Source organism: Halichoeres trimaculatus, unplaced genomic scaffold (assembly GCF_033239565.1).
Source record: "Halichoeres trimaculatus isolate MK-OKI-2021-1 unplaced genomic scaffold, fHalTri1.1 fHalTri1_scaffold_23, whole genome shotgun sequence".
NCBI classification, from domain to species: domain Eukaryota; kingdom Metazoa; phylum Chordata; class Actinopteri; order Labriformes; family Labridae; genus Halichoeres; species Halichoeres trimaculatus.
The window spans coordinates 1,540,282-1,556,782 of record NW_027437201.1 but is presented as its reverse complement, the minus strand read 5'-3'; the positions used below and the strand labels follow the sequence as shown (position 1 = coordinate 1,556,782).

The 16,501-nt window shown below is 42.6% G+C and overlaps 1 protein-coding gene across 15 annotated transcripts in view; it reads left to right on the top strand.

Moving 5' to 3' along the window:
- The window catches only part of LOC141785049 (shisa family member 6), a 100,473-nt gene that overhangs the window by 71,788 nt on the left and 12,184 nt on the right, over positions 1-16,501 (top strand). For 7 of the 15 annotated variants that reach the window (XM_074663144.1, XM_074663143.1, XM_074663145.1 and 4 more), the window contains 2 exons: positions 12,657-12,719; positions 15,935-15,955. The exons of 4 other annotated variants lie outside the window; for them this stretch is intronic. In XM_074663144.1, coding sequence (XP_074519245.1) covers positions 12,657-12,719; positions 15,935-15,955 — 84 coding nt within the window. The remainder of the gene's footprint in view (positions 1-12,656; positions 12,720-15,934; positions 15,956-16,501) is intronic. 4 more of the 15 variants (XM_074663149.1, XM_074663148.1, XM_074663153.1 and 1 more) reach the window with 1 other exon arrangement.

Genomic DNA, 16,501 nt, shown 5'->3' with positions numbered 1-16,501 from the left:
TCCATCTGACACACAGACATCAAACTCCAGAGCCTGTTTGCAGACCTTCAGACTACAGATGGTTATGGCACCAATATAAAGCACATTAGCTGGATGGAGAGACATTTCCTCAGTGCTCTTTAGTGTCACCACTGAAATGTTTGATAATGCTGCAGTGAGCTGAAGTCACTGTGAGCAGAAGTCACCGTGAGCTGGGATGTTTTTATGTTTCAGTGCTTTGTTGCAGGAGTTGATGGTGTTTTCCACCTCTAACTGCTTCACTTCTTCCTGCAGTGCTGATGAATGCAGCACATCCTCTGCTGCCGTCAGAAACGACACAGCCAGTACAAACAGCTGCACATTAGCTGTTGCCCTGTTTCCTTGTTTAAAGCGTGCAGAATTTAGATTTGCTGGGGCTGTGAATTCATGTTTTGGACTGAAGGTTACATCACCAACCCTCAGAGACTGGAGAGTTTCACTTTGTTCTGCTGTGTTTACAGAGAAAAAAGTCTTTGTATCCACATGACTTAATTTCTTTCTTTTAAATTATATTTTTTTTAGCTCCTACAGTCTTTTCTTAGTATGAGTGGGAGGCCATATGCATTGCTGTTTTCTCCCGTATTGCACCCCTCTTTCCCACTGTTGTACCATATTAGTATTGTCCCATTAATCCCCCTTAGTATGAAAAAAATATATATAAATAAATAAAAAAAAAAACACTCCACTGCTTCTCCAAACTGAACTTTGTCACTAGCCTTCCAAGAGCTGCCACTTGCAGTGGCCTTGGTGCCAGCTTCTGCAAGGTTAGTGCCAGCAGCAGGAACAAACCATAGCTGTCAGGTCTTAGGCTGAGAAACTACCGTAATTTAACCCATAACACCCAGGTGGGGTGACTCCCACCTGGGTGCTCCACCTTTCTTCAAATTCAAAATTTGACCCCTGTATGGACATGTAGGCTGCAGACTGTACAGCCTGACCTAGGTGCTTCCTAGTTTGACCAAATTAACAGTTTCTTTATATTCCTGTGATCCACACTGAGCTAGCCCTTGGTTGAGATCAGTATAATCCTTATATTTTGCATAAAAATGGTAAAATATAATCAGTAACCCCTGTCTAAAGAGCACAAGCTGGAGCTAGAAGTTAAATCCACTCTGGTTTCATCACTTTTTTTCATAACTTGGAAAAAACTGAGAGCTTCAGCCTAATCAGATCATGTACTTAGAGCTGGTTAGAAGTCCTGCTCCTTTCTAAAGAGGCTAACTACGACTTTGACAAGACCATGACTAACAGACATGGCTGCCAGGATGTCAGCTGTTGGTGTGTGGACTGGTGTTAGTCTGCACTGTTTGCTGCTGTCACTGTGTGTCTTTGGAGAGAGGGTTATGCTCATTGCTAATTAAGATTAGCATTATTGATTTCCACATAGTGAGATTATCAAACTAGAGCAGGGGTCTGTAACCTTTACTGTCCTAGGAGCCATTTTGCCTCGTCTCACCTGGACTAGAGTCATTCAGGAGCCACAAAATCTACTTTATCTTCATAATGAAGACAAAAAAAGTGTTTACATTTCTAGACGTAGTAAAATAAAAATAGTAAATAGTTATCTAAAGAGAAGTTTTTTTGTGTTTATAAGATTGTACATGTGATGTCTTATTTTTTTTATTTTTAATACTTTTACAAATATTTACAAAATGAAAAATTTGTAATATTTTAAATTTCATAAATTTGCAAAATTTATGGAATTTTGAAAAGTTGCAGATTTTAGGAACTTAGAACTTAGGCATTTCAAAAAATTTGCAGAAAATAATCAAAAATTATAATTGACCAAATCTGCTGATTTAAGAAATGGCAAAAGTATTTAAAAAATTGAAAGCTTTATTGCACAAGTTGGCGCATTTTAGATCAACAAAATGTTAACGCATGTGTTTTTAAGTGTCAATGTCTTTACTCATCGATACCCCCTGTAAGAAAAATAAAGAGTCTTTATTTCAATCTTTTTTAAAGCTACAAGGAGCCACTGCAAAGGAGTCAAAAAAACACATGAGGCTCCAGAGCTACAGGATGTAAACCCTTAAAGTAGGGTGCTCAAAAAAAAAATATTTTTTTTCATCATACCAGGCTGTCAACGTGTTTATTTCTGCTGTAAAGTTGGACTCTTAAACATGAGACTCTATGGGGACTGACTCACTGCTGAGGACAACCTCCAGTGGACACTCAGTGAACTACAACTTTTTACGTATATCCCTTTTTGATTCCTTTAGATTTGACTGATTTATATTTATGTTTTCACTTCATTTCATTCTCATGTAGAGAAAAAGTTTGCTAACTCTTATGACAGACAGAGAACTCATGTGTTTGATGTGTAACTACAGCAGAACATCTGCTCATGTGTTTTTAGATTTCACGATAAAAACACATCAGACCTGTTGGCGCGGTGTTCACTGTGTTCCTTTCCCCCTCCTCTGAGCCTCCAGGAGAGAAATTACCTGAAAAAGAAAACTTATTACTGCAGCAGAGAGAGGTCATAATGAACGGCTGTTTCAAGTTCCGTCTCTGGACTTGGAGAAAAACATAATTTGCTTGTCTGATGGCTGTGTTGGTGAGGACGTGAGATTAAATGGATGTTGAATTATGATGACGGTCTGGATGTCAGTTGCTCAGACAGCTCGTAGAGGAGCAGCCCACACAGCTCATTATTTTCTCTCTTGTTACCTTTGTTTTGCATATTCATCCTCCTCTCTTTTTGTCGGCACTAAACGCTGCAGCACACCGTGGTAAGACTGATCAGGATGGATTCACAGGCTTCCATTATTTAGAGTTTGGACATTTCCGGTCTCGATGAACACCCTGTGGCTAACAGAGCCTGTTTTACTCTATGTTACTGACACTGGTCCATGCTGTGCTCTGCATTGATTCATAATTTAATTTAATCCTGTTTCATTTCTTTTAGAGGCTTTTGAGTTGTTTGAGTTTCATTTCTTTAATCATCCACCAACCAGGACAACTTTACCAAATGTTTCAAAAACCTGATGCTAAGCCCACAGTATTTAAATTTGGATTAAGTCTCCTTTAGGCAAATTATGTATAAACACCTTGTGGTTGTGTTGGGCCGTTTATGGGCGGACAGTAAGCATAGCTATATCAGCCAATCACACTGCACCTCGTATGCAAGTGACTTTGTGTGTTGATTAGCGAGTGGAAGAAGCGAATCAGAGCAGCTACAATAGTGGACGCAGCACGGAGGAAGAAAAACAACCAAAGTGAAAACAAAAAACTCCAAACAGATTAAGTTTTTTCCCAAACAAGGGTGGAGCTTGGCTCCACTTCCACTGGCTTTCAGGAACTTGTAGAGCAGCACAGGATAAAGAGCAACGTGAGTTAGCTTTCTGCCAACCAGGCATGTGTCAAATACCCGTGATTAGCTTGTGCTAACATGCCAAGTCAGGTGCACCGCTTTCAAGTCTCTCCACGTAGAAACATGATGCTACAGGTGGTTGCTGGGCTAGTGAGTGTGTTCATGTGGTCACAGTAGGAGGCTGTGGGTGTGTGCTGCTGCTGGCACTGAGCCAAGTAGGAGGAGCCTAGTTTGAATGTTGTGTTTACTAACAAGTAACCAAAACTCCTGCAGTCCCTACCTTTAACCTAACAGACTGTAGAGAAAAATGACCACCAAAGCTTGACCTGTTAGCATGTGTCCATTGCAGATTGTTGGAGCCTAAATCCAGCACATTTAGAAGAGAGCCAATGAAGGGGACTCCCTGATGCTCCAGCTTTGCTTGCAAGATGCATCAGATGTGCATGCTAATTTTGGCTTCCCTGTTTTTTGCTCTGTGTGACTCTTAGGGGCCGTTTACATGACAACAGTTTTGGAATGAAGCAGCCTAAATGGGCTCTGATAGACTTGCAACCACAGATCCAGACTATAGACTCATTAGGAAAATGTTGACTGAGTGAATAAATGATCAAAAAGTTCAACTCTTAACCAATCAGACTGCCTTTTGCCCCTTTCTTCAGGCTCTTTGTCTTTGCTTTGACAATAAGAGCCCCACTTCCTGTTCTTATAGACAGTCTGTGAATTCTATCAGATGTAGCAGCAATGAAGCAGACATTAATTATAAAAATGAGACTTGGACTCTGAGATGTAGGTTAAGCCTTTGTCAGGGTAATTCCACGTTTTAAGCTCGGGTCTCGGAGCAGCCATCCGGTGAAGATTGAGCAGTAGAAGCTAAAATTAGCAGAGCTATAAATATAAGCATTATCAGCCCAGCTGTAATTAGGTCAGAGTTAAGCCCCCCGCTCTGCCCCAGAAATCAATGAGGAGGTGGGGGCTTCTTGTGTCCAGGGGCCCGAAGCTTTGTCCCCCACTAACCGAGTGAAGCGGAGCTATTATGGCCGTTAACATTTAGAGATTAAATGTGAACGCTCTCTGTCGCTTGTTAAATGTCAGGCCTTCCGTGGCTCCACGTTCCTCCTCTTCCTCCACCGTGAGAGGAGTGCAGGGACGTGCAGGTGGCACCGCGCTGTCAGCTGAGACATACCTGTCACACACACGCAGTGCCACCTCCTCTGGGCCTTTCATGCCTCCAGCAGCTCTTCTCGGCAGGGCTAATGGGACTCCATGCTGCAGGTTTTAGAGGGATGTCATGATGCGAACTGAGGAGGGCTCTCTCATGGATCTGGGGGGTGGGATGTGGCTGTGTGGTGTGGCGTTTGGGGGGCTCAGTGCGATCACTCACCCATGCTTCCACTCCTCATCCCACTGCCCCAACACATCCTCCTTTTTCATACCTTTTCCTCTCTTATCTGCTCTGTCTGGGTTTATCCTGTGAGCACATCATCTCTGCTCACCCCCACCCCCACTGCCCCTTGTGTTGCAGAGAGATACGGGGCCTTTAGGGTTTCCATTAAATTGTGACTTTGTGTCTGTTTTGTTGGTGTCTCTGTGTGCAGCTCGTCATACAGAGCAGCTCAGTTTAAGTCTTCAGATGTGACTCTGTGGCTCCCCTGCTGGTTCATCTCTAGACCTGTCCTCCAGGGAAGTGTTGATGGTGTTGTTGATGTGCTGCTGAGTCCAGGACGAGTAGTGAACAGAGTCAGAGGTCCGTGTGGAGACGGATCAGTCAGAACACGAGGCTTACCTGCAGAAGTCTGAAGCTGGATGTTTGAAACAAACAATAAACTTTGATTTCTTTTTGAGACAAACGTCTGTAGTACACGTACACTAGTTGTGGTTGGCTGAAATGCAACTGAACTGTGACAAATCTCATTGTTTAATACTATTTTTGTGATTATAGTACATGTGAATGATGTTTAACGTGATGCATTCATGCAGGGTGCAGTGGTTAGTGCTACAGCAAAGAGGTTCCTGGTCTGACCCCCCAGTTCTCCAGGAACCTTTCTCTGCACGCTTCAGTTCTCTTCACCTTTTGTCTTACACTCTAAAAACAAGCTCATCAGGCTGATCTGTCAGTCTTAATCAGCCAAAGGAGGGAGTGTGTGTGAATGGTTGTCTGTCTGTACATGTCAGCCCTGTAACTGGCATGACACCTGTCCAGGTGAACTCAGCTTTGGACCCAGTGAAGGTTTTATTTTCAAAGATATAACCTGTTTTTTCTTTTATTTGGAGGTTGATCCTTCAGTTTTATTTATTTTGTGATGCATTTTCTTTTTCTTTTTCTTTTTTTTTTTTTTTTGCAAACTTCGTTGTGGAGATCCTGCATATCTGAACAGTTTCTTCACATGTTGGCATGTTGTGGTTGTCTTCATGTGTTACCCTTGGTCTCTTTATTTAACCCATAGAAACTCAAATTACAGTCATAAACTTTCTGCTATTAATTTATTTCATGATTTTTACTTGATTTTAATTAATGAATTAATTAATATAATTTTATTTATCTATCTATTTATATATATATATATATATATATATATATATATATATATATATATATATATATATATATATATATATATATATATATATATATATATATATATATATATATATATATATATATATATTTTTTTTTTTTTTTTGGGGGGGGGGGGTATTTAGCAGAGAGAGCTTTGAAGTGATGTCCATCACCAAATTACTACACAAAATTTCAGAATAAAAGCACGGTGTGAAAATGAGGAGAGCCTCTGCACGGGGCAATTCACAAACTTTGAAAATTTTTTCTTTGAATATTTCAGAAATTCACAGATGTAGTAGTTTTCTGAAATTATTCTGTTTATCAGTGTGTTTTGGGTGAGGAATACAAACTGAGGAGTTTTTCCTCCTTAAGATTTCTGGTATCTTAAGCTCAGGGTCTGAGCTGCAGAATTCGTCCCTGAATGCAACCTTTTCTTTCAACCAAGTCTTTTCAAACTCTGAGCACCATCCTCCTGAGGCAGCAGGTGTTTCAGCTTCACTTCTTTTGTATTTACAAATGAACACTTCCTGTTACCATCAGGGCGTTGTCATGTTTTACTCAGTCGTAATGGTTACGGCGCTGAATGATTCACCTCTCTGTCAGTGGACAGAGCTGATGGAGGGTTTAGTATTCAGAAAGCAGACTGATCCGCTCATTGTGTTATTAGTCTAATCATTTATCATTCTGTTTATCTGAGAAGGTCCTCATTCAAACTTTATCTCTTTACATTTTTACTGTTTCTGTTTTATGCACAAGCTGCTCCAGACCCATTCTCTCTAATTAGATCAACAAAGACGTTTGATTTACTGATGAGTGAAGTTTGAGATCGTATCACTTGAAAGTAATAACAGTACAAATGAGCAAATAAACCTCAGATTTAATATCAAAATGATAAAAAATTTGAAAATTGAGCAACACCAGTCAGAGGAAACACCAACAAAGTATCAACATAAAGCAGTCAGGGTCAAATTTTATGAGGAAGAAATAGTAAAACTCAAGTAGGAAACTCAGTTTAGACTACAGGCATCAGTCGTCTTCTTTTATTGCCTCATTTATTCTCTGGGGCGTCATCATTTCTCTGAAAACTCCTCCCAGAGCGTTCCAGCGTCTTTATGTCTTGTGGCATCCTCAGGTTAGCACCTATGTGAACGTGATGTCTGTCTACAGTCGTTGAGTTGCGTTGGGTATTGCCGGCCTTGTTTCTTTGGTTGCTCACATCTGGAGGTTGCTCAGTCGTTTCTCTGGATCCTCTGACGACCTTGTTTGTTTGCGTGTTGTCTCTTCGTTGTCACAGAGATGACAGAGACAGACGTGATGTTTTTCAGAGCCTCATTTGCTTCATTTCGACTGTCAGGATGACGTCCCTATTCATGGAAAGCCAAGGGACTGCAGCCAAACACGCACACATACACACACACACACACACACACACACACACACACACACACACACACAGACCGCAGGGATCATCCTCTGGATTTGGTGAGGAGGTGGTTCAGTTGTGGGACAGAATGCAGATTCTCTCAGATCGATGTTGTGATGGTTTCCCACATGCCTCTCAGCGTGTGACCACCATCGATCCTGCACACACTTTTTAACCTCTGCTCGCAGTTCAAGGTGTTCTGTGTTGTGTGGCTCAGCGGGCCTCCTCCTCCTCCTCCTCCTCCTCCTCCTCCTCCCCCCTCGTGAGCAGTTTATGAATGTGATGTTTGGAAGTGTGATGTGAAACAAAATGCCACGCCAAATGTCAGATTACTGAGTCACTTCTGTGCCATCTGGATGTTGTTATGCAAACTCACCAAGGAGGTATTCTCCGGAGGTCTCTGGTTTAGTGTGAGTAATCGTCTGATGGAGGTGAGGACAGCTGAAAGCAGAGGACACAGTCCAACAGGAGCCTCTGCTTTCAGCCGCCTGGTCGCAGATATATGTTTGATTCAGGAAGTGAATCTGAGTGACACACAGCTGTGTCATCAGCATACTGACAGATAAACATCCTCTTAGCAATTTAAATCAGGACCCATTTAACCCGACAATCTGGAGAGCACGTCAGTCATTAAATAACGAACCCACGGCGTTATCAAACAACAGGACGGGCTTTACATCACTCTTAGTGAACCGTCCTGTTTAAACACAGACAGACCGCTCTGAGTCCAGACTGAAAGTGTTTCCTCTGGTGTTTGTGAAGGCGTGTTTTCTGTTTCCTGTCTTTCCAAACCGCAGTTATGTTTTTATGGGTTCTGCTCCTTGTCTGATGACCTTCAGACTCTTTCCAGAGCTTCCTCTAGTTCCTTAAAGTCTATTTTTCTTATGAACACTGTTCCTTAAAACACTGTTTTAAGTTACCCTATGAATCGAAACAATGTCATCTGTCTTTGAACACTGTTTAGTGCATATTTGTTGCAGCATCTTGTCGACATTTGTCTGTTTCAGGGTACCCACTTGTTTCCAGCTCAGATTTAGCTAATGCTTTTTACTTCCTAGTTTGAACCATAGACTGTTAAAAAAATGGACGTCCGCCTGCTCAGCTCGAAGTGAGGTCTCCACAAAAACTGCTCCCCCTGGTGACTGGCTGCAGTACAGGTTAAAAAATCCAGCTTTCCAGTCATTCCAGATGGGATGTGGTCAAACTTTAAGAATTCAATACTCCTCGGAGAAATGTGTCTCACATCAGATTGTTGTGGTGATTTGAAGGTATCATTTGGCTGTCTTGTAGTCAAGTCCTCTTTTTTCTGAACAGTTTTGTTTTCATTAGTTATACCAGGTTAAAAACCAGGCTTTACGTCATGTTTAACGATGATTGACAGTATTTTTTTCGGGGATTGTAAAATATGTCAGGAGGTAGAGTCAAGAAGTGGTAAGACTCTCTAAAGAAAAAAAAATAAAGATTATTTTTGTCACCAGCTCCACTCAGATTCTCCCAGAATCCCTCACAGTATCTACTGCGCAGACTCAGGCTGCACAACTGCTACAATGGCTGCGCCTGTGATGGGGGTATTTGGGCTTCAAAACCTTACAATGGTAAATGGTGGAGCCACGCTGCCCACTCTATATACAGTTTAAGATTTGTATCTGCTTATTACAATGTACTCTTATATATATATATAAAAAAAAAACTTAGAAAAATCATCTGTTTCCTGGTACCTTCTTTCATCTGCATCAGAATCCTGCAGAGTCAGTTTCAGTGAAGCTCTTGTAACCTGTTTCATAGTACCTCTAAATGTCCCTCCAGAGCTTCCTTTTGAATCTGTTAAAGGTCACTGGAGGTTCAGTCTGTTTTGTGGTACCCTTATTTTTTATTGTGCTTATGGAAACTGGTCAAATGTCCCCTCTAAAGTTTATCAAAATGAATGCAGTCCTAAGGATGGTAGCATCATTTTTGGGGTACCCTTTTAGCATTTGTTTTGCTGTACTCTTAGTGTTGAAAAGGCTTCCTTAACATGTCTCTTTCAAGGTGTCCTTTATAAATTCTGTACAGAACTCTAATGATCTGTCTTGTCTTCTTCAGGCCACAGAAAGAAGGGGGTTCAGCATTCTGCACACATTTGTAACACTCAGTCTGGTAGGAGGTACCCCTCTGTGTAGGATGCTTCTAACAGCACGTTTCGTGGTACCTTTAAGCTATTGCTAAAGCGCCCTTTAGCATACATGAAAAGCTGCTCTGAGGTACCCTCTGTGTTTATAGGTACTCTAGGTTTGTAGGCAGACTCAGTAAAGGGTGTGTTGTTTGTGTATTTTAGGTGAAATCTGTTTTTAAGTACCCAAAGCTTCAGTTCTTCAAGCGTGCATGTGGTGCTGTTCTGAGTTACCCTCTGTTACCTGTCACAGGGTACCTATGGTGTCTGCGTTATGGTTTCTCAGGTTTGTTTGTTTGTGGTGAAATCTGTCTCATGGTACCCTAAGCATCAGTCTAAGATTCTTCTGCCTTAATTTTGCTTTGGTGACCCGTGGTTTGGTGTCTTTAGGCCATCCTTCAGTGTTCCTCCAGGAGCCCACTCTCTGAGCCCATCAGCTGACAGATCACATGACATTTGGCGTCTACAGTTGCAGAAAAAGGCGTGAACAGTAACAGAGCGTCACGCGCTCAGAGCCAATCAGCATCCTCGTGGCTCTGAGAGGTTTGGAGGGCAGATCGTACAGGGACTCCTCGTTGAATACGGTTAATTGGCCCCCAGATTGCAGACGGATCACTGAACATGGCTGTTCAGGTTCTTAATGAGCTTCTTCTCAGTGGGCCGCTCAGCCTGGCCCGTCTCCTCAGACCCCTCTGACCCCTTCAGTCTCTGAGAGGAAACCAGCAGATCGAGACCAAAGCTCTCACAGATCAAATACATGGAATGGTCCTGCTCCACGTCCCCGTTCTTTAAGTGCACTTTAAGCTGAAAACAGGAAGCTGAGCGGACTCTACGAGCACTTTCTACCAGTTAATGAGTTCCCCTGTCAGTGTGAGCAGCTCTGTGACACTTCCTCTGTGAAGTTTGTTTCTGTGGATTTAGAGATAAAAGTTTCAGAGTCAAAGTAAACAGGTCTTATATCACAGGCCACACTCAGTGTCAAAGTTTCCAAAGAGCTGACCTGAGCTCAGCGTTTCTACAGACTGGTCCTTTAATCCTGTAGCACTGCTTTAGTGCTCCTGATCATAAGACCTGTTATATTTCTCTTAATCTCTGCTGGTGGTTGCTGCCAGGAGAACCTGCGTGTGTGGGATGGAGTGGGTTTGTTTTGTTGTAATTATTGATTCGTCCTGCAGGTCAAACAAAGAGCAGCTCAGACGAACATCTGTGACATCGCTCTTATGTAACAGTTTCCTGTTCACGGTTTGATCGCAGAAACATCAGCAACCGAATAAATTATAACCTCTAAAATTAAAAACCAGGAGCAGAACATTACACATACTCAGAAAGCTTTAACATCCTGGCTGTAGGCTGAGTGTGTGTAGTTACAGAGCAAACAGCCAGTGGACAGACTGGTTTTTAAATTTCAGCTTTCTTTACATTTATTCAGACGACGGAGGAGAAGGAGAATCATCTCTTTGTTTAAGGATTCAACCTGAAAGGAGAGAAAGACTCATCCCATCTATCTGTACGGCTCCAGCAAATATTGAAACACACCTACACAGACACAGACACACACACACACACACACACACACACACACACACACACACACACACACACACACACACACACACACACACACTCCTGGGTTACTGTGTGACAGATGTAAATGGACGTTTCAGCAGTCGCTCTGATGCATTTTTAAACAGGCACAGCAGCAGACAGCAAAGCAACGAGTCAGCGACGGAAACACTCAGCAACAGGGTCTCCATCTATCGCTGCTTCCTCCTCCTCCTCAGACACACACACACACACACACACACACCTACACACACACACACACACACATTCCTACACACTGCTGAGAATAGCTGTCATTCATCAACTTTTCTCAGTACAATGGGCTCAGTAAAGGTCCCATCTTTCAACTAAAGCACCTCCACAGAGCAGAGCCAGCCGAGGCCCGTACACTGCATCACGCTGACTGTCACACACACACACACATACACACTCACACAAACACACAGCAGGGGCCTGTGATTGGCTCAAACTGGTGTTTATTCTCCGAGCTGGAAATGAAAATGGCTCAGCTTCAGCAGATGACGACACAGAGGACTCTTGGAGCTGATAAGAGACAGAGGAGGTGTCTGTACGTCTGCTGCTGCTGCTGCTGCTGGTTAAATGTCAATAAGTAGTTTTTAAAACTAGAAACACTAAAAGAGAAATGGGAAATTATGTTTGGCTGAATGGCAGACGAGGCTGTGAATAATTAACCTTGAAGATTTTAATTTCATCAGAGCTCTTGGGAAGGAAAAATAGACTTTCAGGAACAGTTGGTGCTGGTAGTCTCTTAGCTGGTGTGCAGGTGCTGTAGAGGTGTTGGTGTCTGGATCAGGAGAGGACAGGCATGGACACGTGCTGTGCAGAGAGCGTGTAGGTCACAGTAACAGTCACCTGTTTGTTTCTCTGGATGCGTTTTGAGAAACCTAAACAGTCTAAATGTTATGTCTCTAGCACCAAACATGTTTCATTCTACTCTACATATGTGCACGTTAACACAGGACCTAATGGGGATTCTTGTCTTCTGCAGACAGCCTCAAGTGGACGCTGAAGGAACTGCAGCTTCCTGCTCCTCTGCTTCGTTTTTGCTGCTTTAATTTTGATGCATTTCTTCCCCCAGTACAATGTTTGATGGTTACATGATGCTTTAAAGTGTTTTACATGTTTGTCTTTTCTCTGTTTGCAAATGTGGAACAGCTTTTTATCAGAACATGCGCAAAGACTGATGTTGTCTCTGATGTTTTATGTGTAAAATGATCTCCACAGCAGGTCAGCGTTTCACGATGTGGGACAGTCAGGAGTGAATTTGCAAACTCTTCCTCTTCCTGTGCTTTCATAGAGACACTCTCCTGTTACTGTATCTGCAACCATCCCACTGACTCTCTCATATATTTATGTACATTTGCTTAAATTTGAGGGCATTAAAGGGATATTTCACTCATTAAATGCATGTAACGCCTGGTGCAGGCTGTTAAAGTTAACTTAAAATCAAACTTTCTTGGTATAAATCCAGATGAATGAATTCTTTACAGTCATGTTAAAGATTAAGTGACGTCTCCCTTTACTCGTGGCCCTCGCGCTGCTGACGCTCTGTATTTGTGCTTCTGGTGGACGCTGCTGAACAGATGTTTCACTGCTTTTGTCATTGCAGGTACTCATCAGCACAACTATAACCATGTGGCTTTAGGTAGCCCCACACGCACACCTAAGAATGGTAAGACCCCAGCAGGAGGAGGAGGATCCTCTTCACAGCTCAGCCTGCTCCTGGGCTTTTACTTGAATATGCTGCTTGACATGGATGTGTGAGAAAGCCCTTGACACGGTCCTCTTTTCAATTCGCCTCGATCCTTTCAGTTATTGAAAATGAGACTTTTTCTGCTGCAGATTGAATCATAGGAGTGTCACGTCTCATAGGCACGCACATTTCTCTGAGAGCGGCTCGCTGTCCGTCTCCATTTTAAAGGGAATAAAATTGGCTGAGGATCGACTTAATGTTCAGTCGAGGTTGGCCCGTCCTCTGCTTGACGGAGCGTGTGTGACCTGCCACGTTCTCCGCTGGTAGAACGGAAGTTATCACCGTGACCTGCTGCTCCTCTCAGGGTTTATTACTGATGTCAGGCAGCTGTTTGTGGCTGCTCAGGTGAGCAGAGGGAATATAAAACCTTTGTAAAAGTAGAAGTATTGATGATCTGGAAGAAAACCTCACCAGAAAAATGACCAAAAATTAAGACACAAAGTAACAACACAAAGGTCTAGGTTAGGGATGCACCCAATGAAAATTCAAACCGAAAACCAGAACACCAGAAACTATTATGTCAGTTATTCATATCATTGCATTCCCGGCTATGACTGTGTGGCAGTGTTAATTTTGTCGATGAAAAGTATTCATCATCAAACTTTTCAAAACTAAATAAAACGTCAGATGATGACAAAGACTGTGATGAAATATAACTGACACTTAAGTCGAGATGAAAATGTTCAGGAGGGACGCAGGCCCAGAGTGTCCAGAAAACGCTGACCCTGGGCTGCCTGCACCGCCCTTTTTTTTTTTTTTTTTCTTATAAGCAGCTGCTTGTTACCATGACAACACGTCCGTGCACGCACGCACTGACACCACGTGACAAACACTGCAAACCACCGTCCAAGTTTAAGAATTGTAAACCGTTATCACATAATGCTAAAGAATACAAACACTGTAATATTATGATGTGACGCCGCTTAACTGAACAGGTAAAACTCTGTCTGTGGCCCCTCAGCAGCAGCAGCAGTTACACAGGAGGACAACTAAGAGTAGTTTGCAGACCTTCACACAGTTTGCAGGACGTTCACAAAACAGTTAGGTTGATTACATTATATTTGACTAAAATCTGCTGACATTAGGTTAACCAAAACTAGACTAAGAGGACAAGGAGAAGAGGTAGATCCTCATCACCTCTGGTCTCTCTCTGGCTGTCGTAGTCAGAGCGACTGTTTCAAAGCGAACACATTTTTACAAAGTGATGATAAACTGATGTCAGATTAGGGCGACACATTCACAGCAAACACACTTTACTACCATGGACCGAATACATTAGTGAGGAGAGACAGCTGAAAAACTAATGTTAAGCTAACTTTACAGTATTCAGAAGCTACATTATGTATCTTCTGAATACTGTACCATTAGCTTATCATAACTAATGTAGCTAATGCAGCTCCTGGCTATAGCTTATCTGTCTGATCATTCATGAAATGCAGATCATTGCAGTGAAGTCTGTTTGCTGTGCTAATATCAGCTGTAGCTGTCACTGTGCAGCGTTAGCTAGATCATTATAACGCATAATTTTAAAATACAACCAACAGTTCAAAACATGGCTTATATTAACTTGAAGTAGCAGTGGGTTAGATATCTGATAAATAAATAAAATAATTAAATATCCATATAATGGGAAATTTGTCATACCTCTTGGTTTCAAGTGAGGTCCTGCTTTGTCTTTGTTTCAAAGGCTGTGTAGCTCTTCACCTTCTCACCTTACGGAGAATTGGGACACCACTTAACTAGATGTGCACGCTCAAAACCAAGGGCCAAAGGGTAGAAATGGGATTGGCCCTAAGACTAAAACTCTTATGGTATTTAGTCGACTACATTATCTCTCCTGACCATCAGCCCGTTATATGTTATACAGCCCGTTAGAAGAACAAGGTTCAGGCCTGATCTGTGAGAGGTACACCCCCCATCTGGTTCAGAGAGACCAGTCCTTTTCTCTGCACTCCTCTTGCGCACGCATCATACACTTTGCAGATCACCATCCGTGGGTCTTTCTCAGGTGTTTCGAAACACACGCAAGCATGTTGGCCCTTATCCAGACGAGAGCGTGCTGGCCGCGGTTTTTGCTCTGGTCATCACAACAAACTGTTTCAGGCGTGTTGTTTTGTTAATAAAAGTCTTTCGGTCGAATAAAAAAAAAAAAGCGCTTTCAGGGCAGCTGAGTTTTTAGTGCATCCCTAGTCTAGATGAGTGTCTTTAAGTTGGCGTGCTTGATGCTCAGCCTAAGATACAGAAACATTGATTCAGTTCAGTGAAATCCACTCTTCATGTGCTGATAGCAGCTCAGCTTCAAAACAGCTCCACAGAAAGAGTTTTGGGGAAAGTAATCGTGCTTCTTTACATTTCTGTATTCACATATAGCAACATTTCTATTTAGTGCATTAGAAAAGCATCATCTCACTGCGTCACATTTACTCAGAGCTGCAGCAGATAATGCAGAACTGTCCAGTTTACATGTTTCTCGGATAAAGTCATTAATTTCAGCTCAGATCTGTTTGGAGTTGGAGCACAGACAGCAGAAACCTCTTCCTAAGTGCACCTCTGAAGTGTTTGTAGCTGATTTTTTTCCACCTCTGCTTGTTAGCGCAGCCTGAGGTTGCAGACCAGCAGATGTGAGGAGCAGCAGCTGTTTTAGAGCGATGAAGGTGGAGGCTGGAGGAGACAGAGCAGAGATTAAAGGAGAGAAAAGAGGCCATACGCTGAATATTCACGGCCTTCTGTATTTATTAAATCACTCTCATCTCTGCATTTGATTGAAATTCTGTTTGTTTCCACAGAAATATTTAAAGATACAGCATTTACTCGCTATCGGGCGCACACTGATAAGTTTAAATGCCTCAGAGATGTGTGGAAACATAAAAAGTTCATCTCAACAACAGATCTGACAGACTTTGATCACAAAGCGCCTGAAACAGATTTTTCTCTGAAACGAGGTTGAAGCTGCAGCTCAGATCCCGTGCAGAGAAACACTCACACACACACGCTTCACACACACACACGCGCATCACACACGTCAGAGGTTCAGGCTGAGGGTTTTAGAGAGGGGGTATTGTCTGTAGGTGGAGCAGCTTTCTGTAGTTTCTACATGTTTCTGAAATCTGTGTTTCTCCACTTGGGTTTGGTAGCTCACCGGTCACTGAGGCGTGGTAAGTCTGACACACACGCATCCCACTCAGTGTGCAAACTTCATCCATGACATCCCAGCACTCACACCTGTGTACACATACACCACGACCAGCTCCGTGTGTGTCGTCCTCACCTCCACTTCAGACAGCGTGTGTGTGTGTGTGTGTGTGTGTGTGTGTGTGTGTGTGTGTGTGTGTGTGTGTGTGTGTGTGTGTGTGTGTGCGTGTGTGTGTGTGTGCGTGTGTGTGTGTGTGTGTGTGTGTGTGTGTGTCTGTGTGTCTGTGTGTCTGTGTGTGTGTGTGTGTGTGTGTGTGTGTGTGTGTGTGTGTGTTTAGAGCTGGCTTAAGAGGCTTTGTGAGGACACCCTGCTGTGTTAAATACCATGTTAGTCTGCAGCTCAGTGTGTCCATCTGACGGCTGATGTGCTGGACCAAATCATGTAGAAAAACATTGATGCTGAGGTTTCTTTGACCCAAAGAGTCAGCCATCATTTACAAAACCAACGTTTAGAAGAATTTTTAACAATTTTCAATTAATTCAGAGCCAAACAGACACTTCTTCTGATG